Here is a 24942-nt window from a genome sequence, read left to right on the forward strand (position 1 = left end):
GTGTTTTTTTTTCTACCTCTCATCTTACGAAAGATCAACGTTTGACTACTGGCAAATGAAATTTGCTTCACCTACCTAAAATTTATGAAGGATTTCTGGTCAGAACATACATTTGGAATGCTATTTACAAAAACATGGTGTACACCTGTGTGCAGTTCATGTAGCATTTCACATGGTTGGTGCTAACACAGTGCGTTCTATGGTCACTGGGGCAGGTGCACTAGGGACTCTTGCGCAATAAGGTACATGTGTGTATTTTAAATACAGTTTCTATAAACGGTAAAAACACAGCAAACAGGGGTTTAAAAAAAACCTGGTGGGCTACAGATCTTGTGCCACGATGTGGTATCCCTTTAGCTGTCACAAATGGCAGCAATGATCTAGGTCCTGCGTTCCACCACTTCATCTTCATGACCATCGGCTCAGCGAGGCTACTGCAATAACAGCAAGTAAGCTACATTATTTTGTAAAATTATTTTTAATATTATAGAAAATGCCCACAAGTTATTTGCAAGGCTGTAACTTAATCTTGGGGGTCAGATATTTCAAACTTTGCTCGTGCAATTTGACACGGATCAGTGCAGGTCTATAAACTTATGGTCTTGTAATTCCCTGCCTAGATGTGTCCATATAATCATCTTCAGAAAATGTTAGTTGTGCATCTTTAACCATGTCTGACCTTCCTAATTAATTGTCACCACCCATAACAACAATTGAACAACATTTGGAAAAAGAACCATTCTGCTATACCCAGTGATCATCTCTCTCTCTCTTACCTTACATCCTATAGAAATGGCATTTGCTGCAAAAGCTATAATTCAGCCTCGGTTCTCTGATCTGCAAATTACTTCAGCTGCACTCTTGCAGAACCCCTTGACTGAATAACAGCCTTGTAACTCTTCCCTATGCTGCATTCTGTATTTTTGCTCACACTGACCATAGGAGAATAGTTCACATAAACAGCTTGAAACCCACTCTGTTTTGACTGGCCTACCGTTTAGTAGATTATTGTAATCAAGTTTCCTTTAAACTTTGCAGTTTTGTTCGATCTTTTCAAATTTTAGAACTTTTAAACTGAGACCTGGGGAGCTTTTCCCCCAAGTACCCTAAAATCAAAGTACTTGTTCCACCGAAATAATCTGCCACATATTGATCATTTATATGATGAGGCTGATTAGAAAAATTGAACCGTAGGTTTCTAATCAACTTATAAAATGGAGCTTCAATTTATAGTAGGTGAATTTCATTGTATACACTAGTTGGCATTCAAAATTTGGTAACAGAACTGTTCTAAGGGGCTCTTGCTGTATGTATTTAATACATCCAAGATGATAACTGTCAACAATTTTATTTTTGTATTATGCACTCCATTATCACAAATGTGTTATGATATGTATGGCCTGTGACGGATGCTGTGATTTCTTACACAAATGCTATCTTTCAGACGAGTGAATTTTTTTTAGTTGTAAGCTGTACTTTTCTATAGATTGAATTGTGTAATAGCCACAGAGTGCAGAGTTTGGAACTGAGAGGTCAGCCAGCTGAATACTACCTGTTGTGATTCCTGCTATGGTATAATACAAATACAGATGCAACCTTATTGTACATAGGGGATAGATTATGGTCAAGTTTAAAGATTGAGGTTGCACAAACTGTACGTACTGCAGAAAGGTCTGAAAATTTCTTTTGGAATTACCAAACTTCCTTGGTTCATTAGAATTTCCAGGATAACTCCTTGGCTTCAGAAAAAGTACCAATTAAAGATACAATTCCAAGTGTTGCGGAGCCTTTTTGAACCATGGAGTTGCCATCGCAGTAAATATCGTGCCACTGTCTGTTTTGTGAGATGGCCAATAGCCCATTTGTGAAGGGTCAACTTTTTGATCAGATCTGCTGCAATCTTGATTTTAAATTAAAATCCAGTCAAAATTTGTGGAGCAGTTTCTAGAAGTTACCTGAAATTTAGTGAACGAGCCACCAACTCTGTGTAGCCTTGTGTAAGACTGATGCCGAGTGCATTGTATTCAGCATTGGAGAAATGGGGTTTTGCCAGGACATTCTTCCCAAATTTCAAGTTTCACTGAATTGAACAAAATGGATATATTAAATGCTCTTAGCTGAGTACAGTCCATTAATTAAAAGTGCTTAATTCAGACTTTAAGTACAAAATTCCCAGTTTGCTGTGTTACTTACATTGCTTCCTTCAAGTTATCAGGATTAGACTGTATATGCACTGTCCCAACTGAATAATCATTCTTTATTTATCTTTCACAAAACCTGAAAGCTAATCTCAGCTAGGGCCACTAACTCCAGCTGGTGTACAGTTCCTTGGCACCAGCAGCTCTCTGGTACGTCGCTGAAGCGGTCATTCATCACATGATTCTAGAAATTTAAATTTGATAGGCAATTTGACTACTGAAGGCAGCACAACTGAGCCTGATCCCGTTCTCACCCAGCACCTCCCATTCCCCCACACATGCACATGCTCGCTCAGTTTTCAGCAGGTGTCACTGGTAGTAATTCGTTGGAAATGCTGCAGATTTTTGTTCACCTTAACATGAGTTCGATAACATCTCAACTGTTGTCCTGTTTGAGATCAACTAATTCATCACCGATCAAAAATCAAACCTGGAACCTTCCAGTATTTATGGCTCACTACTGTACCAGGCAGTGACTTTACCTGCTAGGCCATTGGCGGCAGAGTTCACTATTTAAATGTCCACTGGCCTGATCACAATCATGCATGTACACGGGGTATATATATAGTATTAAGATGTAATCAGCGCTGTTACCTATAACGCTGTCTCTCAAGCTGTCTAGTTAGCCCGTTAGGTAGGTGATATTTAACACATTTCACTGCCAGCTAGGAAATATTCTACTCATTCTACTTATTTAAAAACAAAAACTCCTTGGAAGTGTGACATAAAATATATCATCTCAATTCCTAGACCATATGTGTGGTTTAGGTTTCGTTACTGCATATCTGGATATTAGTGGGCAGGACATAGGAGCAGAGATAGCAAAATCCAGAATATAAAAGGGGTTAAAATTTTTAAGCACTTTTTGATCAGGGTAAACAATTACTAATAGTATAGAAGTCCCTAAAGTTTCAGTACAGCACATTCAGCTGTTGATTTATCAGCAAGGTTTGTGGAAGTATATCAGATACAGTACCAGGCTGTAGAATTTTTCCTTGTAGCAGTTCCCACAGAACTCTGAAAGGAAAGCCTTAATTAAGAATTAAACCAGCGTGATTGAGTTGAACCAAAGAGTACTTGATTTTTGTTCTCCAGAGCAGCTCCTAGTTAGTGGCAAGAGTTTTGCCAAACCCATCTGATAGCAAATGTCACACTGTAATTGTCTCTTCCCTGCATTTTTCTCTTGCTGATGTCATCTGTTGACTAGCCTCAAAAGAGGAAGAACGCATGATTGGGCACAAGTTACTGAGTGACACAACAAATGGCTTGAATGCCACAGGGACAAGTGATTTAGGGAACTGTGTCACCCATTATGTATTTTATCCATGCTGCTGTACTCCCTCATTGTGTTTCCACACGCTTGGGAGTGTGCACATCCAGTTTTGTTACTAGACTTCTATAAGGTATTGCAATGTAATACACTACTCGAAAAATTGTATTTAAGGCAATATGCTTTAATCTTATGCAATAAACTTCTGTCACCTCATTGTCCCTACCACTACCACAGCCAGTGACAGACCTATAAACCACACCCTTGTTATGCAACTAAAAATACTCTCTGTACACACAACCTGACATTACTCTTCATTGGAATGCTAGTGGGGTGGGGTGGGGGGGGGGGGGGTGGGGAAGAGGAATGCCTACAATGTAGCTGCATGAAAATTCTTCGTCTTTGAAATTGCTTTATTGAAATCCTAGTTGACAACATTTGATGGGAATTGTATGAGAGGTATTAAAAACTGGTTCTATATAGCACTTTACTATTCTGATCTAGTCTCAAACAGCAGAGGGACCTCTGTCTCTCCCAGACCCCAAAATCCATATTTTCTTTTCCATGATGTTCTCAGTTGGGAATCTTGCAGTGTACAGCCGATGGTGACTTGCCTAGGTGCCAACCTGTTTGTTATCAAGGATGCTTGGTAAAGTGATGCAGAAAGATGTATCTTTAAATCTAATTGGGACGTGTACTCTAGCTGTCTCTCTAGAGACCAAGATCAGCCAGGACATATTCCAAGTTGTGTCTCCTGGTAAAGTGGCCAGTGCACTAATGTTAATAGCGGTTTAGTAGTCCTTGTTTCTCTGGACTCGGATCATAGGTTACATTGGTTGCTTCCCCTGTTGGAAGTTACGACCTCACCTATTTGTCATAGTAAGACCCACCCACTGTAGTAGTACTCTGTATCTGATTTCTAAAGCTTTTACTCAAGTCAAGCGCTGCTTGATGCCATACACTTTCAGATTTTTGTCAGTAAAATTTGATGCCATTGATTGCCAGCACATAAATCTTTTGGACTTTGGATTTTCTTAAAAATAAAGTGCCTTACTAGTCCACAATTTGTACATCATAATCAATATGACTTTCAAGATTTGATATGATTTTGAATACTGGTGCTGTAATGAGACCTGTAAAAATACGTGTTGAATCAATTTAAATACTTAAGTTGCAGGTTTTAGACTTGACTCCAGCATCATTTCTGCTGGGGTATAAACGATGGTAGGTGGTTAGCTTTATTGTTGGTATGCTTACACTGATGGTGCTTTTGACTGTGGGGCTAGACCCTTGTATTTTAAAGAGCCTGGGAAGGAGGACTATGGTGCACTTTCAGGAGAGAAGTTGCAATGAACTTTGGTCAGACATACTGTTTTTGGCTTTATTTTGTAATTACTAATTGAACACATCTATAGAAGTAAATGAATAAATCTTGGATTTAGTTGGATCCAGATTTGTGTGGATTTGGGATTGGTGCTGTGCAATCTTTTTTTGGATCCAGATTGGTTTGGGTTTGGTGCTGTGCAATCTTTTTTGGATCCAGATTGCTGTGGATTTGGGAGTGCTACTTTACAGTGTTGTTTGGATCTAAATTGGTGTGAGATTGGGAATGGTGCGTCACTGTCCTGTTTTTGGAGCAAGATTATGTGAGTTTGGGAATAGTGCATTATAATGCTTTTGCTTGGAGTTGGTGTGGAGCAAGTTTTAGAATGATGCATTCCTGTGTTGGAATCTAGATTTGAGTGGATTTGGGAATGATGCATTGCCAGAAGTAACTTTTGGTAGACAAGGCAAATGTAAGCAGAGAACTTTGTTTTTTTAAAAGTCCTTTTAAATTTAAGCAGCAGAACAGAAGCTTTTACTTCAGTCTTTGGAATGGCATAGCTGGCCCCTCAGTCAAAACTTAAGCACTCATTGGCTACCTTTCATTTCTTAATTTTAAAATTTTTTTTTTGTAAGCTAAAACAGATGAAATTTGTGATTTTTTAAAAAACTGGACTATGTATACAAATTTTATTGTGATAAAACAATTCAGTGTTCCAAAACTGTTATTTTTTGTATGCAATTGTATATCTTATTTATTTTGACTTTGCATGTTTTGTAATTGTGGAAGAAAACATTTTTTGCTTTTAAAACATTTTGTATTTTACTTTTTGACTTTGGGATCACAGGGATTGATTGGAGTAGCTGTTTTTATATGCATTGCATGCAAGGGAAAACCTAGTTAAAGTCTACACGTAGTGTTTGGCAGTTATAAAAATGAGATTGAAAGCTGTATTTCTGGTAAGAACAGCTGTAAAACAACTGGAGCTTAGAACACCTTATCCTGTTTATTTCAGAAGTCTCAGATTTTTATCTGAGTTGCTTAGTCTGTGGCCAGCTCTACCTGCAGCTTAAATTAGGTGTTTGTTTACATTGTACTTTTGTTAGATGTGTTCATTAAAATGAGAAATCATTAAACTGGGAAGCGGTATTTTTTGACATTACATTATGTCCATATTGTGCGCCCCCATTCCAGACAACACCAAGACAGACACAACGCCAAGTTCTTCATTAGGGTTGCTGCACGGCTGCTTTTTCACAGGCCCAGGCAGTTTTATGAAATTGCTGTTAGATGACCATTTTAGCAGGCAATACAATGGTCATTTCTTGATAATGTGTTGAAGCCTTGAGAAGAAAAGAAAACAAACATTAGAAATTTCAATAGATTACTTGACATCCTCCGAACAAAGGTGGTGCAGTTGTTCTCTGTTAATGTGAAAGAGGTTGAACGCACGTTTGATCAGGAAGCGTTGCTGTCTTATAAGTTCTGACTGTTGCACTACTAGTATTGGTAATGGATGTTCGACTGCCAAAGCTGTTTTGTTAGTCATGCCAACGTTTATGGACAAATATTGAAGCAGTCGAAATGGGTGGTGCACAGTATGTTCGGAAACTGTCCTTTCACCTCTGGGACCTGAGTTCAAAACTGCCTAAACTGATAGATGGAAGTAGCCTCTCTGCTGGCTGTAAGAATCCTACATGAAGTGAGTTTCAGAAATTTCAACCCAGTTCTTAATAGGAACAAATCCATAGCACCAAACTGCTAATGTTTTAAGTCTTAAGAGGCCACAAGAATGCCTGATGAGAGAAATAGGGGGGGAAATCACACCAGTGCAATGAAAGGGATGCTGTTTTGAGGCTGGAGCAAAATAGATTCAGTTATACTCTGTACCTGGTCTATACTATACCCTGACCTATGGATGTTGATGCTGCCAGTAGGCATTAAAGATTAGACCATTGTTTTTTCCAATTGCTGACCTCTTTTAGCTTTGAGTCCTCAGAAGTGCTGAACTGTTGCAGTTGGAGCGGCGTTATCATTTGGTGAGCTGAACTCTCCCCGGCATTGTAGCCATCCTCTGTAGTCAGGCCTAGTTTCTCCTGCTCTGCAGCGTGGCAAGACCTGGTCACATCTCACTCTGGCGTGGTCCAACTTACTTCTCAGGGAAACTGGGAAGATGAGTCCACGTCACAGTCCATGTGTGGTGTGATGATATACCACCATCAATCTAATTTTTCTTCAAGATGCTAGCGTTTCTTCTTTAGGATTTGTCCTAAACATCCAAATGCTTCATTTGTCATGATCCTGTAGTGCGACTGGTGTCAACTGTTTACAAACGAGCAGAAAACACAGTAATGTTGGGTTTTGGAAGACAAAGCATGGCTGCAGCTCGTTTCTTGTGAGATTAATGTTCTTGGCAAATCCTTTCCAAGTCACTTTGGTCATCTTTGAGTATCCAGTGCAGCAGTCATGTGCTGTAAAAGTGGTCTGACATTTCGCATGGGATTTGGGATTCTTTCAGATGATCTCTCGAGGTATCTGACTATTCCCCAAGTGCATCCAAGATCTGCCTGCAGATTGGTTTTGAGGCAGTGACTTTATAACCAATTTTTCCAAGACTAAGTTTTTTTTAAGAAGTGTTTTGATCATTTAAATGCTATTGAGGTGTTTGAAGTGTTATGGAGAGTTGGCTTGGTTTGTAATAAAACTTGATTTCATTGAGCACAAGAACAAATATTTTGAGTATACATTTTAGGAGGTTTCCTAACTGCAACCTCCTGTCATAGCCATTCAGATGTCCAAAAGTTCTTTCAAATACTGTTTAACATCATGGCTTGGTTATATATGAGAGGGGGGTTGTAGTTAAATGAAGTCAGCAAAACTTTTGGCTGATAGCTTGTCATTATACATTTGCCATTTCCACTGTCATCACTGACCCTCAAAACAGACTAGTAACTGGATATTTGTTGTGTTACCAGAAATGCAGCTTTTGCAGTATATATAAAAATATATTTTTTACTCTTCCTACTTTTCTAGTTTAATATGTATCCAATGCATGTTGACTTTCTATATTTGGGGTTAACTTATATATGTATCTTTTTTTTTACTTTGTATAGTTTTCTACTTTTCATCAGTTCTCAAATAAAACAAGTTTACAAACAAGAATGTGTTTGCTTGCTGGGTTGAGTTGTAGACTGTCCAGGTCCATTTAGGTCCCTGAATCAGAAATGTATTACAAACCTCTAAGCAATGTGATGTACCTCATGGGGTAGGTGATCAACTAGACAGGTAAGTTGACTTTACATCCAAAATGCAGGTAATTTGAAACAGGGTCTGTATTATGAAAAGTAATGAGATGCAAAACTCCCATCACATTTGCACAAGTATTCTATCCCCATTGTGTTTCATTCTAAAGATGTGTTGAAAACAGCAGGTCCAACAGTATCTGAGAATAGAGATCACCAGATAAGACATAGATGAGGAAGATGATCATAGGTCATTCATCCAGAAAGACCTTTTTCCAAATCCCCACCTCAGTGCCCAGCTGTTTGCTATGGTTCCAATATCTTCATCTCAATTACCCTATCAAGCAGTCCAGTCCATGTGATCACTCCAACTGTGAAGAACTTCCTGATGGTCTTAATCTGTCTTTTAGTAGTTTCAGCCTGCACCCCCTTGTATAGATTTGCTGTTGCTATCCCGACTTGGCAGTTTGAGTCAGGTTTCAAGCAACTGGCCCACCCTAATACGCACTGAGTGTAGCTCTACAAAAACTTGTATCATAAAGAAATTATGAAGTTGGGGGGAGAGGGTAGTTGCTGCTGCTGGGAAATGCTGATGGTAAACGGTCCATTAACTCATTGGAAACTTGTGAAAATTCAACCCAAAAGATGCACATAAAAAATCTTGGGATTTTGGAATTTGACTACAAGTTTTTTGAAATTCCTAACTTTTGGAATGTCTGTATGTCTTCATGCATGAGTAAAACTTGTCCGTAATAGAAGTGCTTGGAAATGTGAAAAGGAATTTCATGCATCTTTAATGTTAAACCATTATTTTTGGCATGCCTATTTGGTCAATATAATCAAAATATTGGTGATGGAGCAGCATGCTGTGGACAGGTTTTGGGGAGAATTGCTACTTTTGTGACTCTCTCAAACCATCTTAAAGAGCTGCTCTCTACTTTGAGATAGAGAGAACTACTTGGCCCCCATTTGCTCCTCAGCCAGTGCCACAATTTTTGATTCTGCTGAGCTGAAGGAACTGCAGCAGCAGCACACTCACCCCTAGCCCTAGAAGTTCAGCCTACTTTCCAAAGCGCAATGCTGGTTCATTATTAGGACTTTTACAGTCCCCAAGAGAACAGGGCCTGATCAGATGAGTTGGGTTGAGGGTGTGCTCTCCTAAGAAAAGGAATCACTTGCATTTAAATAGCACCTTATTATCATCTCTCAGAAATGGTTGAAAGTGTTTCACAGTGAATTACTTTGTGATGTGCAAGCAAACATGGCAGAGATTTACATACACCAGGGTGCCACAAACAGCAGCGAGATGAGTGACCAGTTAATCTTTCTGGTCGTGTTGGTTGAGGGAAGAATGTTGGCCAGGACATTGAGAATTCTCTGCTGTTCTTTGAAAAGAACCATGGGATCTTTTAATGTCTGTACGAATCAGACAGGCAGGGCTGTGATTTAATGGCTCATCTGAAGGATGGCACAGTTGACACTGCAGCACTCCCTTGGCACTGTACGAAAATGTCAACCTAAATTATATGCTGAACTTCTGAAGTGTGGCTTCAGTGCTAAACCTCTGTCTGAGGTATTAATGCGATCAAAGGAGCCAAGCCAGCCCTCTTAAGAAGGCAGCTGATGTTTTCCTTCGGTTTTCTTTTTTTTAAAAATAAGTTTTAAAAAAAAACAGTGGAGATGGCAACTGTACAAAAGCTTTTTCTTTAGGTCAAGGTAATATAAACACATCTATCAAACGAGCCCTAGGTTAATTGAAACTGTCAATTTTTAGCACAATGTTGCCAGTACCGTGCAATGGGTGTACTTGGTGCAATTGCCTAAAAAAAAACTGTCCTCAGACCAGTAAATGTTCCATAGTAATTGAAAGTTGCTATTATTTGGTGATGCTGAGACTTGGCTTCGTGCTTAGAGGTAATAACAGAATATTTGAGTTTTCTTCAGAAGGGATGTGAGAGACATTTTTTTTTGCTCCCTTGCCCCCTTGTATTCTCCCCTATGTTACTAAAGGCTTTGGTTCCCTCACTGGGAGAATGTCACTCTACCTTGCTGAAATGGCCATTTTTATTTTAATGTGAGTCAACATTGTAGGCGGGTTACCTGACTCTGAAAGATGTCTGAAGGCAGGGAGTACCTCTCCCATACATATAGAAGACAGCTAGTGACAGGGCCAGGATAGTGGCGATTAAATACTAATGAGCCCTGCCCAGGGGTCACTGTATAATGGTCAGGCCAGCTGATTTCTTCTTCCCCTCCCCACATCAATCACCAAGTTGCTAATGCCAATTTGCAGCACCAAGTTCCTGCTTTCACTTCTAAATGGCCTAGCTCTGATTTGAAGAGAATGTCATATGATACCGTGTGCTGGATGTCTAGTGAAGATGGGATTGGGCTTGCTGTGATGTTCTCCACAGGCGAATAGCCGACCTGAGCCAAAAACGGATACTGTGGACTGGGTATCAGGGCTGCCAGAATCTCTGGATCTGTGGGCCAGTGCCTTCGGGAGAGGAGAGAAGAAAATTAAAAGGGGGAAATAATACAAGAAGGTTCTATAAATCAACTTGCCAGCAATCCCATCAGATTTTTTGTGGCCACAGGAAAGTATGCCTGTGTGATGCATACCTCTTCAGCCAGATTGGTTGCTGCCTAATATTCCTATCTCCTCACAATAAGGATTTGCTAACCTCATCACACAGGACTTGGGGATCAAGAGTGACTTGTCCTTTTTTAAAAAATATATATAATTTTTGACGAGTTTACACATTCAGATATGATTTTGATTTGTGTACATTTGCGGTAATGGCGATTACTGTTGCATGTTATTCTTGTAAGCTGTTTACTGTTTGAAGTGTTCTACTGTTTGCTGTACAAAAGTTTACAATTGTAAATTGTAGCTGGGAGATCCATTTCCAGAATATTTGGCAAGTCATGAAATTAAAACTAGGATGAAATGGTCCCAGAGAAGGATCTGGGTTCTTTGCAAATAGTGCAGAGACCAATACTTTCAGACCAGTTTGCCGTGCACTAGGATAGGAATTAATGCATAGGCTCCTACATTCTCTTGCATAGAGCCAGCACGGACTCGATGGGCCAAATGGCGGCCTCCTGTGCTGTAACCTTTCTGTTATTCTATGATTCCTCTATCTCTATCACTCTGCACCAGACTGGAGCATATTTATATTCTCTAGCTGCCTAATTAACATTCCTTATAGACTATTTAGAAATATTCATATGCTTAGTTCATTATTGATTTATTAATATAATTAACATAATTGACTTTGCTGTCTATCTATTCCAGTTTTATAATGAAGTCTATTCAAAAGGAAACCATTCAAGAGCATCCATTAAGTATAAACTTATGTCCAAGCACACACACATACAAAAGATGGATGTCTTTTTAAAAAAAAATTAAAATTGGTCGGACTCAAAAGTGCAAATGAGCTCGGGCTTATCTAGTAGCATGTAGCTTACCTTTGGAAAAATATTTGATAAGGTCCTGCTCAAAGAGCTTGTGGATTAAAGAAGTTGTAAATTGGCAATCAGCTCTCAAGGTACTAGGAAATAGGAATTTAGTTTTAAGATAGAAGGGGAGAGAAACATGATCGTTGTCTGAAACAATGGGCTGCGTATCCGATTCTCATTTTACACTTGTTCTAACCTGACCAACTGCAAGGGAACATGTTTAGGAGCTTCCCTACAACTATCACTAATAAATGGCTTGCAAATTACCAAGTTAGAACATAAGAAGTAGGAGCAGGAGTAGACCATAAGGCCACTTTCCCACCCTATCCCCAGATTCCCTTAGTGTTCAAATACCTATCGATCTCAGTCTTGAATATACTCATGAGCAGCCACAGCCCTCTGGGGTAGAGATTTTTGAAGATGCACAACCCTCTGAGTGAAGAAATTTTTCTTCTTCTCAGTCCTCAGTGGCCGAACCCTTATCTTGAGACTATGACCCCTAGTTCTAGACTCTAGCTGGGGAAACAGCCTCTCAGCATCTACCCTGTCAAGCCCTCTAAGAATTTTATATGTTTCATTGAGATCACCTCTCATTCTTCTAAACTCCAGAGAATATAGGTCCATTCTACTCAATCTCTCCTCACAGGACAACTCCCTCATGCCTGGAATCAATCTAGTGAATCTTTGTTGCACCCCCTCTAAGGCAAGTGTATCCTTCCTTAGGTAAGGAGACCAAAACTGTGCACAGTATTCCAGGTGTGGTCTCACCAAAGCCCTATATAATTGCAGCCAGACTTCCTTACTCTTATATTTCAACCCTCTTGCAATAAAAGCTAACATGCTATTAGCCTTCCTAATTGCTTGCTGTACCTGCATGCCAACTTTGTGTTTCTTGTACGAGGACACCAAAATCTCTGAACACCAAAATTTAACAGTTTCTCACCATTTAAAAAATATTCTCTTCCTATTCTTCCTACCAAAGTAAATGACCTCACATTTCCCCACATTATACTCCATCTGCCACCTTCTTGTCCACTCACTTAACCTGTCTATATCCCTCTGCAAACTCTGTGTCCTCCCCACAGCTTGCTTTCCTACCTGGCTTTGTATCGTCAGCAAACTTGGATACATTAGACTCGGTTGCTTCATCTAAGTTATGAATATAGATTGTAAATATCTGAGGCCTAAGCACTGATCCTTGCGGCACTCCACTAGTTACAACCTGAAAATGACCTCTTTATTCCTATTCTCTGTTTTCTGTCCGTAAACCAATCCTCAATCCATACTAATATATTAGCCCAATCCCATGAGCCCTAATCTTGTGTAACAACCACTTGTGTGGCACCTTTATCGAATGCCTTTTGGAAATCCAAATATACTACATCCACTGGTTTTCCCCCTTGTCTACCCTGCTAGTTACACCCCAAAAAATTCGAATAGATTTGTCTCATACTATTTCCTTTCATAAAACCGTGTTGACTCTACCTAATCATATTATGATTTTCTAAGTGCCCTGTTACTACGTCCTTTATAATAGATTCTAGCGTTTTCCCTACTACTGATGTCAGGATGACTGGCCTATAGTTCCCTGTTTTCTCTCCCTTCTATCTTGAATAGCGGGGTTACATTTGCTACCTTCCAATCTATGGGGACCGTTCTAGAATCCAGGGAATTCTGAAAGATCAAAACCAATGCATCCGCTTTCTCTGCTGCCACCTCTTTTAGAACCCTAGGATGTAGGCCATCAGTTCCAGGGGATTTGTCAACTTTTAGTCCCATTAATTTCTCCAGTACTTTTTCTTCACTAATCTTAATTACTTTAAGTTCCTCACACTCATTAGACCCTTGGTTTCCCAGTATTTCTGTTATGTTTTTTGTGTCTTCTACTGTGAAGGCAGATACAAAATATTTGTTTAATGTCTCTGCCATTTCCTTATTCCCCATTACAATTTCTCCTGTCTCCGCCCCAAAGGGACCCATGTTTACTTTCACTAATCTCTTCCTTTTTACACACTTGTAGAAGCTCTTACAATCTGCTTTTATATTCTTTGCTAGTTTACTGTTCAGTTTTTTCTTTATCAATTTTTTGGTCATCCATTGCTGATTTCTGAAACCCTCCCAGTTCTCAGGCTTACTAGTCTTTTTGGCAACATTGTAAGCCTCTCTTAAATCTAATACTATCCTTAACTTCTCTAGTTGGCCACGGTTGGATCATTTTTCCTGTGGATTTTTTTATTCCTCAAGGGAATATGTATTCGTTGAGAATTATGAATTATTCCTTTAAATGTCCGCCATTGCTTATCTACCATCATATCTTTAAACTAATGTCCCAATCTACCTTAGTCAACTCACCCCCTTGTACCTACGTAATTGGCTTTGTTTAAATTTAAAACCCTAGTTTAAGTTTAAGAACAGTCTATATAAAAATAAAAGCAAGAGTAGGTAAAAGGGTAACAGTTGATCAATTCACAAAAACTTTTGGAATGTGGGTAAAAAAGTTCTTCTGCTTTTCAGAATGACTAAGCCACAGTGAATTAACGATGTGGAATCTACAACCCCACGTAAAGCCTATCGGACACAAATTGACCAAGATAAATTGTGAACCTGAAACAATCTGTTTTGAAGTAGCCTGGTCTAATTAATTCTGCCTCTTAAACTACGCAGAATAAATTCTCTTGAGTTCTTGTAGTCTGAGAGTAATTGCATTGTAATGGAGCCCTGTCAAATGTGTATAAAGGAGACTGGCTGGGGAATTGTGAAATGCAATTTATACTCCAGTGACTCTTCCACGAGTAGAATGTAAATAGGGCTGTGCCTTGGCCGGCTTGCTACTCGGTCTCTATTTAACAGCTTAAAAGACACATTGAAAGTACAACCGGCTGAATTTCAGTGGTTCACCTTTGACACCTTTGCGATGCAGAATGGTTCTGATGGTGTTAAGCCACTGAAGCTGCTTTTATATTGGGCTATGTGCCACATTATTACTGTCAAACGCATGGACCTTGTGCAGCCAGAGGATGACATCAAAGTAAACGTGATGGATTTTCTACAGCTGATGGTGGAGAAGGCCTAGTAAAAAAAATACACAGAAGTGTTGCCTGAGACCTGTGCAACAGGTAGCAAGGACGCTAGCTGCCATTAAACTAATATAAAAGCTACTTGAGAAGCAGTGCAAGTGGGATCTGAAACTATTATTGGGGATAATAAAATTAATGCGAAGTACATTTCTAAGTTCGGATTTTTTTCTCTCGTCTCCTGAAGACACCGCCTCTTGCGATATATTGTTCCATGAATGCGGCAGCCATTCGTCCAAATGGCCATTCTTCATGTTTGAGCCCAACTGTGAATTAAGGCAGCCTCGCCCGGACATCCACACACGTGCACTTTTCAGCACGACTTACTGGAGAATGAACAAAAGTGAAAACCCTGGCTCCTTTTTTCCCTCCCTACCTCAGGAGCGTTGAGGCAAATTATAGGCTTCCGATCGTTGTCTCAGCTGGGAGAATGCATGAGACCCTCTTAGTCGGTTTGGCTCAGAATCACAGCGGGCATTGCACATACCAACAAAGCTATTGAAGCTATGTAGCACATTTCATTGCCACTGATTCATGAAAGCATTCACAGAAAACGATTAGTCGTTGTAACATGGTTATTGCAGGTATAACCAGAATAAAGATTTACAGCTACTGTACATTACAGATTTGATAGGTGCTTGATGAAGCTTCATTGCAGTGCTGTTAGTCCTAAAAGATGGGGGGATGGGGAGGGAGCTAAATTTTGTACTGCATTGGTGCTGCACTGAAGAAGCAAAATCTGAGCAGCTGCTTGCTAGGAAAATGATCCATGAAAATAAAACGTAGCTGAGAGAAAACAGTGGATCTCGTAAATAAGTACTCATCACATTTATTCTTGCTAATGCAACTTAAATGGACGGCCTCCAATGTGTGACATTTGTTAATGGCTTTCACACCTATCAGCAATTTACAGTGAAATATTGTTACCTGATTTAAAAAATGAAACTTCAATGTTGCTTAATTTTTTTCCACTGGCAATAAGAGAATATCCAGCTTTAGGTTTGAACAGTGTGCAAATAGTTTTAGCCCCTACTGTGCATTATTTTAATTTCTTCAACTTGAGTGTAATTCATGAATATGTTCATATTTGTGAACTCTTTTCCCCTTTCAGATCTTGCCATTTGAGAGTTCAGTAAAACATTTTACTAAATGGGGAGGGGGGATTACTGGTAAATCAGTGAAAGCACCATTCAAAAGCAGGCAACACAGATTCAAACTTGTAAAAGGCAAATTGAAAATAGATATATCGGATGTTCCTGTACACAGTCAACAACAGAAAGAATGGACTTCTGGACAGAGTAATAGAGGTGAAAACCTTGGACTTAATTAAGAACCAATTAGATGCTGTAGTGTCCTTATGGTCCTTGCAGATGGATGAAGTATGTTGGACCAAATGGCCTTCCTCATCTTGAGACTTCAGAACTGCTGGAGTTCAGTGACATTGTTCTCCCAGACATCAAGACCAACAAGGGATGCCCCTGTGCCATAGAATGGTTGCCAGCCATCTGTTTTTCTTGCTCTTTCTCCCTATGTGCTTCTGCATCGTTCTTATCTCTTGATCCTTATCTTCCCTTTCCTTCCTTTCTCCCCCCTCATTGGGTGTCAGCTCTTTGTCACCTAATCACTACTTCCTGATTTACCTCATCTTTTGCCATCAACCTTTCTGGTGTCTTTCACTGAGAGTCTTGGCCCTTTGGTTTCTCAACTTGGGAAAATGTGGCTGGTGGTGAAAGGGTTAAAGAAGCTATTGATACAGAATTGGGAATTTGGTGCTGTCAACCTACAGCAGAGGCTGGAATATTTACGCAACACTTGAGAAACTTTTGATAGTTTCGACAAATAAGACTAGTTTGATCAAGAATTTGACTTCTATCAAAAGGGTGTTTCTCATCGAGGCTTTTGTGGAAATTGACAGTAGGGTTCATGTTGTGGAAACAAGTTGTTAATGTGAAAAGCCTCCTCTTCAATGGACTGTTTTAACGTGATTCTACTTTAAAAGCCAGCCTCCAAGAACCACTTGGTTAAAAACTCTGCATTCCTCCAACTCTCGCCTCGTGTCCATCCCCCACTTCCTTCATCCCATCATTGGCAGCCATACCTTCAGCTGTCTAGTACCTAAGCTCTGGAATTGTCTTCCTAAAGCTCTACCACTCTTGCCTCCTTTTAAGACCTTAAAACCTCTCTCTTTGACCAAGCCTGTCCTAATATTTCCTCCTTTGGCTCGGTGTCACTTTTTGTCTGATTAAGCTCCTGTGAAGCACCTTGGGAAGTTTAACTAAGTTAAAGGTGCTATATAAATGCAAGTTGTTGTCCAGTTCGCAACAAGTCTATTCCAACGTTTGTCCTTGTGATGGTGTTTACCAACTGGGAAGCGCTCTCTTTCTCTCCTTGGCTTCTGTGAACTTTCTTTTCAAGTTTGGTTTCTTCAAGAGGCATTAGTTGGGCTTGAAGTCTTTTGAAGTAGGACCCTATAGCTAGGAGCTGCGTGGAAGCAATCTCTTCACCTCGTTTATAGTTGCTGATATTTAGAGAGTAACTGACTATTTGCCCATAGCAACCACTTAACATGTATCTCAACAATAATCTAACATGTTAGTGTTCATACTGGGTTTCCAAGTCTCGTGGGGATCCACAATGTCATCAGATTTCTTTATTTTTCTGTATTTGCTTACTAGTGCATTATTTCTGGAGAGAAAAATGTTTTCTGCATTCATAGCAGTGATTTTCTTTGGCTAGCTAATGGTATTTTGGAAGTTGGGACAGAAGGTCCCTGGGAGCCTGTCTGATTTGCTGGGGACCCTCACATAGGAAAATTTGAAAATCACCCAATGTAAGCCTGCACCTATTTGTAGCTACCACAGGGCAACAGAACCCCAACAGACAGTTGATGGCTGCTTTAAAAACACTTGGCCATTAGTTTTTAACCCCGAGTAGCCAAAAGTCCAACTATTTGGAAACTGAGTTACAACAATTGTTCTTAAGATGGATGAAGACTATATTTGATTTAACTAAGTTTGAGCCAACGAAGCAGTAGAACTTCACAAAAAAGAATGACTTCACAAAACTGACATAATACGAATGGAACTGTTTAGGGTCAGGATTGGTACTCATGGTTCCTATTTTAGATTTTATAGTTTCCTGCCTATAGAAGTTGATTGCCAAAGGCATTTTGTGCAAGCTGATAATGGAAAGTTAGGCCTCTGACCTGGGATGGAAGGAGGAGATGACTGTAAACTTTGTTGTGACTTAGGCACAATAGGGGGCCGGATAGATGAGGGACTTCCTCAAACAATTTAATGCTGCTTCCACTCGTATTACTTGCTACTCAGATATAAACCAGTTTTGTGTTTTGACCACAAGTCTTTTTATAACAGTCATGGGACTACCACAGTGTTAAAAAAAAGTCATCCATTTTGTTGATGGATTTTCAGCATGTATAACAAGACTTGTGTTTAAATGTGCTGGTTATGACTTAGGAGGAAGTCTTAAGTACCATTTGGCTAGATCCTTTCTACACGATAATGCAATAAAGTACTACACCTTGATTTATGTGGTGAACCCATATAGATGTGCTCTCTGTGTGGGGGGGGGGGCGGAGAAACAACGACTGAACCCATATTATACCAGTACCTGCTAGTGCGCACAGAGTTGTAAACATCTTGAGTGTTTCTTTCACCCCTGTGGACCTGACTCTTGTTTATAATGTGTTTAACCTGCATTTTTAAACCACCATATTGACTCTGACAGAAGCAACCCTTAATAGATTTGATTTGTAATTCTATTAACCCACAGTACAGCACTATATAGCAAGTACCCCGTTGATGAGAATGTTAATTAAAAAGGAACATCTGCTCAAGGATCGAGCCATTCCTCTTGCATAACATTGGGGGAAATGGTGATCCTGTGATTCACTCCTCATTGGATTAGCGGCTGGAAACACAATGGACAAAAGCAGTCTTATTTGTATGTAGATACAGTGACTCTCAATGCTCATTGTTTTTCATGCGCAGATAAAATACTGTTTGCACAGTTGAGTTAATATTACATAACCGCCTGCAGTTGAAGACCCAGTTTGAGAGAGCTTAGAGGGTGTGAAACTGCCAGAGTAAGTAAAACCCTACAAGAGATGGGGTAATGAGTCCACAGTATTGGGCAAGGGATAACATTCCCGATTGCCCATGTGATGATTACTTAACCACAGCTGCACTACGGGGGGGGGGGGGAGGCATTGAACAAAGGTAAAGTGCTGACTGAGAATAAGCCACCTCCTTACTGGTAGAGAAAATGAGATATCAGCCACTGCCGTCCACATTGTTTCAGCTAGTTGCAGCAAAATCTGGAAACGGGTTGCCTGTGTCCCTTCATAATAGAGGAAAAAAAGGAACACTATTGGGCAGGGGCGGAGGACAGCACCCAAAGCACAAGAACAAACTTCTAAAATAGGAGTGAGATAAATTTCGAGTCTATGAACTTAATTCTTGAGCACCGAGAGGATGTTACCACTCAGGCAGCACATGTCTTAATAGGATCTGACTTGATAATGACACTGATGGCTAATCAGGGGGTCCTGATTAAGAGGCTTCTATTGTAGATATTTCTATGATGGACCAGTTGATCTCCCATGGAGAGTAGGACCAAGTGCTGTTGGAGGACCGGGGATGATTGTTCCAGGGTATGCAGTCATAATTCAGCCCCCCATTTTAAAGTCATACGTTCTGTTCTTATAAAATTGAAGCATTATATAAAAATATGAGGAGGAGAGCAGTGGCGATCTTCAACTAGGCAAACCATAGAAGTTGAGGGCAGAACATGTCCCCACCCTTTCAGCTGCACATGTAAGGCCAGGTGGATGAAAACAGAGGCTAAAAATTCAAAGAGAAAGGAGAAAATTCGTAAACTAAAACCTCATTTTAAAAAATGTTAAATTCCCACTCTACAACAAAGGCCGCAATACATTTTTTTGGGTGTAAACATAACTCTTGCTATAATCTGCTGTGAGCAGGTCCTCTGTTGGAGCTGTTTATTAAAAAAAATGTCATCAGGAGCTTTTTTGTGTACAGTATGGATTAGATGTGGTTGTCCATCAGCCAGCACATCTCAATTTCAACTCTCTTCTGCAGAGATGCCACCTAAAGCCAAACATGGCAGCCACAAGAGTCGCTCTGGACGGGAGCCGAAGAAGGTAGGAATAATCAGTGGGTTGAGACCGTGCTGTTTGTTTACTTGTGGGATGGGTTGGGATTTGAGCATCTCTTCATTTGCTACTTTGAAAATCCGCATAAAATAAATAAGCAAATTTCAGAGACACTCCATTTGCTGTCTCTTCCCCACCCCCTCAACATTTCTACCACCCTGTCAATCCAAGGTATTCCTTAGCTCCTGAGCAATGAGCACAATTCTCTTCTCCAAGAGGGAAGGCAGGCAATCAGCTCTCCTCTGTAACCAGTGAAATTTGTAAAAACTGGCCCATTTATAGCTCCCCTGAGAATTAAGCTGAGATTGGGAGCTCTCGGTTTGGAGAATTGTGGGCATGAACTCGCAGCTTGCCATTCTGTGTTGGTGGCGGCTGCTTAAGCTATAATAGCAAGGCCCTATCACCGTGGCTTTATCCTCAAGATACTACTTTTGGGGGGGGAAATAACTACATTTATAGGAAGCTGCACACTTCTGGAATATGGTGCGTCACAGAGATGCAGGATGGCATTCTCTCCCCTCCCCCCTCCCCTACACAGGCTGCTCACAGTCTCAGCAGCTGCTGAGCTGGGCAAATGTTGCAGGAGTGAAATTTGATGCCTGGGGCTCCTCGGGTCGCTTCCATGCTCCTTTTAGTGCCCAGCTTGAGTGACTCCATCAAAGGCCTTGTGAGCAGGTTGTCTGCTGCAGTCGTGTTGAGGGGAAGGGGGATGGAAATATAGTCACACATCTGGGAGGGGGAGAATTGTAATCTAGCATGAGAGAAAATGTCTTAACTTTCCATGTCGTCCTTTTGAGGAATTCAAAAATTTGAATCCTTAGTTTAAAAAAAAAGTTGAAAGAATAATTTTCTTTGATTCTCACATGCTTGATGATATTACACAGGTTTGTGGAATGCACAAAATCACAATGCATTTTAGTTAATAATTGTGGCAAAGTCAAAAGTAAAATTCAGTAAACTTTAACTTTTCAAAGTGATGAGGTTTTAAATAAACCTGTTTGAGAACTCCCAACCCCTCCCTCCCCAGTGTGTTTTAACTCTGCTGGTTACTACAGATTCCCAAAAATCTGCAAATTGGAACGTTTTGGAAACGCAATGCTCGTATCCTCTTCACATTTGGAACACAGGAGGCCTTTCAGCCCCTCAACCCTGCTCCATCATTCAAATAGATTATGGTTAAACTGTACCTCACCTCCATTTTCTCGCCTTTGCTCCATATCCCTCAATACCCTTACCTAAAAATCTATCGATCTCAATCTTGAAAGGTCCAGTTGTCCCCCAGCATCCACAGCCTTTTGGGGGAGAGAATTCCACTGCCCTTTATATGAAAGTACTTCGATTTCCCTCCTAAATGGCGTGGCTCTAATTTTAAGATTGTGTCCCCTTGTTCTTGATTCCCCTACCAGAGGAATTAGTTCCTCCGTATCTACCTTATCGAATCCTTTTAACATTTTAAAAGCCTCGATTAGGTCACCCCTCAATTTTCTATACTCCAGGGAATACAAGCCAAATTGGAGAATCACTGCAATAGTTCTCTTTATGCAGAAGGCTGGTGTTGTGGAATCCGTCCCATTTACACTGCAGAGCTGTCATCGGCTCAGTTTGTTGTAAAGATTTTCAAAAGTTTATTAAATCGTGAATACAAAAGGTTAATATTTCCAAACTGGGACTTGGCGAGCCTTGGTTGCCTGTTGATTATAGTTTTTCCAATTATTGCACTGGTGCTGTGGACTCCTGTCGCCAGGGTCTCGTGCAGTCAGCTGCAGCACCAAAGGAAATTTGCCAGAATTGTGGAGACTGGCAGCTAATGAGATCAGTCTTCCCAGCTGCAGGACTTAATAAATCTGGAAAGTTTAGCCGTTGGTTGTGCAAGATCCTTGCTTTTGGAGCTGGGAGGTGGGGGGGGTGGGGTTCGAGCACAGTAAGACAGATTATTGAGTATGTTCTGTGGGAGTCAGTGATTTGCACATTGCACTGGTGATTAGCCTGTCTCATCTACAGAGCCAACACTCTTTTTCCCTCCAGACCTAACTAATTTCCCCCATCTTCCCTAAAGGATGGCGATTAAAAGCAGGATCCCTGCTTATTCTCTTCATTCCTTCTTCCCCCACTCTCCCATCCTCAAAAAAAAAAGCACGTGGGAGGCTGGAAGAGTCAGCTGTGGAGCCCCTACTGTCACCGTGGCTGCTCTTTCAGTTTATCTTGAAAAGCGAGATTTAGACTGCTTTTCCAACATGACAGCCGCCCAAGGCCAGCATTTCAAAATCTGAGCACACAGTGCATGTTGTTTGAAGTTATAAATCTGACCGTTTGGAATAGTGCATTTGTATGATGTACTGGCTTGGGAGGTGCTGATTTGATCCTACAGGCCTCAAGAGTTATCGATTCCCATTCACTGTACACATCTGCAAGTTGGAGGCCAGTTGCTGTCTGCTTTGGAGAAAGGAGAGGTGTGTGGAATGGAGTGGAGTTGCCTTGACCAGGCTGCTTGAATATGCCAGCAGCTGGCTCAAAATGGCATTGGACGAGGCCTGGAAACAGATTAGTCACAGTTAGATGTTGGGTGAGGTGACCAGGAGGGCTGGAGAGAAATTACTGGAATTTGACAACTTAAAAAGAATGAATAAATAAACTGATACTTGGAAAATATATTGAGCATCTTGAATGGTAAAACAAACCTAGACTGATCAGGATTTAAAATTAAACTAGTAACGTTATATCAAACTTTATTGATTGCAACCATTTATTACTCAACGCTCTAATGAAGAACTTCTTCCTTCTCTCCGCAGCATCACCATCACCACCACCATCAGCAGCCCCAGCCGATGAAGCAGTCACCTCCACAGTTTGTACCTACTTCTCTTCCGATCATGGAGCCGCAGATATTGACCAATCCCTATGACGCCATGCCACACTTTGGACAACCCATGATGCAGCTTCCTCACCAGAGCGAGCTGCAGACGCATTTGCCGCCACCGCCTGAGCAGCCCTCGCCCCCTCACCTCACCCAGCATTCAGTAGTGTCTCCTCCAGGTGCGTGCATATCGGCACTTTCGTGGCCAGCGCTTCAGTAAAGCGTAATATCAAGCTTGAGAGGTTTTGTGAAGCTGCACTATAGCCATTCTTCTAGGATTCAGTGAAGTGCCATGCTGGGTGGGTAGAATTTCTGTACTAAATCCAATTGAACTCCAGAACACCCTGGGGTGTGGTGGCTGGTGTGATGATTTTTTTTTTATTTTCACCATAATGTTTTGGTACCCGTGTGCCAAATAAATATAGCAACGATATTGATTGATAGGTACATATTTACGCGCCTCAACCAATGTACTGGCATGTTCCCCTGTTGATTTTGTATATACGGACACACATTCGCAATCCTGCCTAGCTTCTTACCCTTGCTTGCCCTCCACACCTAACCTGCATGCTATCTCTCACTAAATTATGCTGGCCAAATTCTTCTAGGGAAACATGAAGGTTTAGTTCCTCTGCTGATGGACTTTGCTTTGGGTTGGGGTGGGAGTGAAGGGAGACGCTGAAGCACTGGAGACAGTGCAAAGAAAAGCCATGAGGCTGTCCCCTGATGTCAGAGCTGAGTTATGAGGAATGATTGAAGAAACATGGGCTCTTTAGCTTGGAAAGGAGGTGTTCTGAGGGGTGACCTTGTTGCGGTATGTAAGATAGTTAAGGAAATGAAAAAAGATTAATCCAAGATTTGAAATATTACATTTATTTTAATTAACAAGGGGACACTGGTTCAAACTAGTAAAAGGTAAATTTAGGGCTAATATCAGCAAATTCTTCTTGACACAGGGAGTGATTAATGTATAGAATAGAATTCCAGATAGAGTGGAGGCAACAATCCTGGCATCATTTAAGAAACAGTTGGATGCTGTAAGAGGGAGGAGGCACAAGTATCTTTCTGGGTGAATGAATTTAAATGGGCCAAAGGGCCTTGCATATCCATAACTATCTTGTGATGAGGTTCTGCTGTATAATGTACTTGTATTTGAAAAGAAAAATGTAATAAGTCTCTCCTTTTGTGATCTTTATTCCTTACAGCTTTGCACAGTAGTCTGCCTCAACAACCATCCAGACCCAGCGGTAAAGCCGCACCCCTACCTCCGAAACAGCCGCGGCCCCTTGCACAGTCCCCGCCCATGGTCCCACAGCCTATATTACAGCCACCACAGATGACGCAGCCGCCAGCAATGCTGGAAGAGGAAGAACCACCGCCTCGTCACGCAATGCCCCTACACCCCAGTCAGATGCATATGTACCTGCAGCAGCTGCAGAAGGCCCAGAATCAAACCCCGCTCCTCTCAACAGTCCAGACCTCGTCCCAGCCCCAGCCCCAGCCCGTCCACAGCCAGCTCCAGCCGCCGCCACACACCCAGCCTCCACCTCCGCCTCACGCCCAGCCTCCGCCGCATACCCAGCCTCAACCTCTACCCCAGCAGCACGTTCAGCAGCATCAACCAAGGCCGCTTCACATGCAGTCTATGCAGTTTCCATCCCATATTCAGCAACCCCAACCACAGCACCAGCCTGCCCAGCAGGCAAAACCCCAGCAAGTCATCCAGCATCACCACTCGCCACGACAGCCGAAGCCTGACCCCTACTCCACAGGTAAGGAAATCCTTCCATCGCTCTGCCATGACAGAGGTGCAGAAATACTTGGGAGGAGGGCTGGAGGGGGAGGCCTCTCTCAAATGTTCTTGTTTGTATCTGAATATATCAACAGTAACTTTCGAAAGGGAATTGGAATTGGAAAAGGAAAGATTTGCAGGGCTATGGGGAAAGAGCAGGGGAGTGGGACTAATTGGATAGCTCTTTCAAAGAGCCAGCACAGGCACGATGGGCCGAATGGCTGCCTCCTGTGCTATATGATTCTAGGAACTGTAAAGTGTTTCCTTGAAGTGGTTGGGGGTGATACTCTATGTTTGGGGTTTCTGTGTGAAAATAGGGCTTATTCAAATGTAAAAATGACTGGTTACAAGTTGTTTTTCCTGCTGTAGATTTCTTACAGATGTAAAAAAAAATATAGCAGCACCGAAGAAACATACCTATCTTGCACAAACTTCACCTGTAATCCAGAGAAGGAAGTCGAAATCCACACACACTGATTGCTTCGATGGAAAATTGTTTTTCACTCTTGATTTTTGATGCTTTTTTTTTCTC

General features: G+C 41.1%; 1 protein-coding gene across 5 annotated transcripts in view; it reads left to right on the plus strand.

Annotated features, from left to right (window-relative positions):
• brd4 (bromodomain containing 4) overlaps positions 1-24942 on the plus strand; it is a 160299-nt gene that overhangs the window by 123760 nt on the left and 11597 nt on the right. For all 5 annotated transcript variants that reach the window (XM_067973142.1, XM_067973143.1, XM_067973141.1 and 2 more), the window contains 3 exons: positions 19691-19752; positions 22554-22797; positions 23824-24390. In XM_067973142.1, coding sequence (XP_067829243.1) covers positions 19691-19752; positions 22554-22797; positions 23824-24390 — 873 coding nt within the window. The remainder of the gene's footprint in view (positions 1-19690; positions 19753-22553; positions 22798-23823; positions 24391-24942) is intronic.

This window comes from Heptranchias perlo, chromosome 37, assembly GCF_035084215.1.
Source record: "Heptranchias perlo isolate sHepPer1 chromosome 37, sHepPer1.hap1, whole genome shotgun sequence".
Classification (NCBI taxonomy): Eukaryota; Metazoa; Chordata; class Chondrichthyes; order Hexanchiformes; family Hexanchidae; genus Heptranchias; species Heptranchias perlo.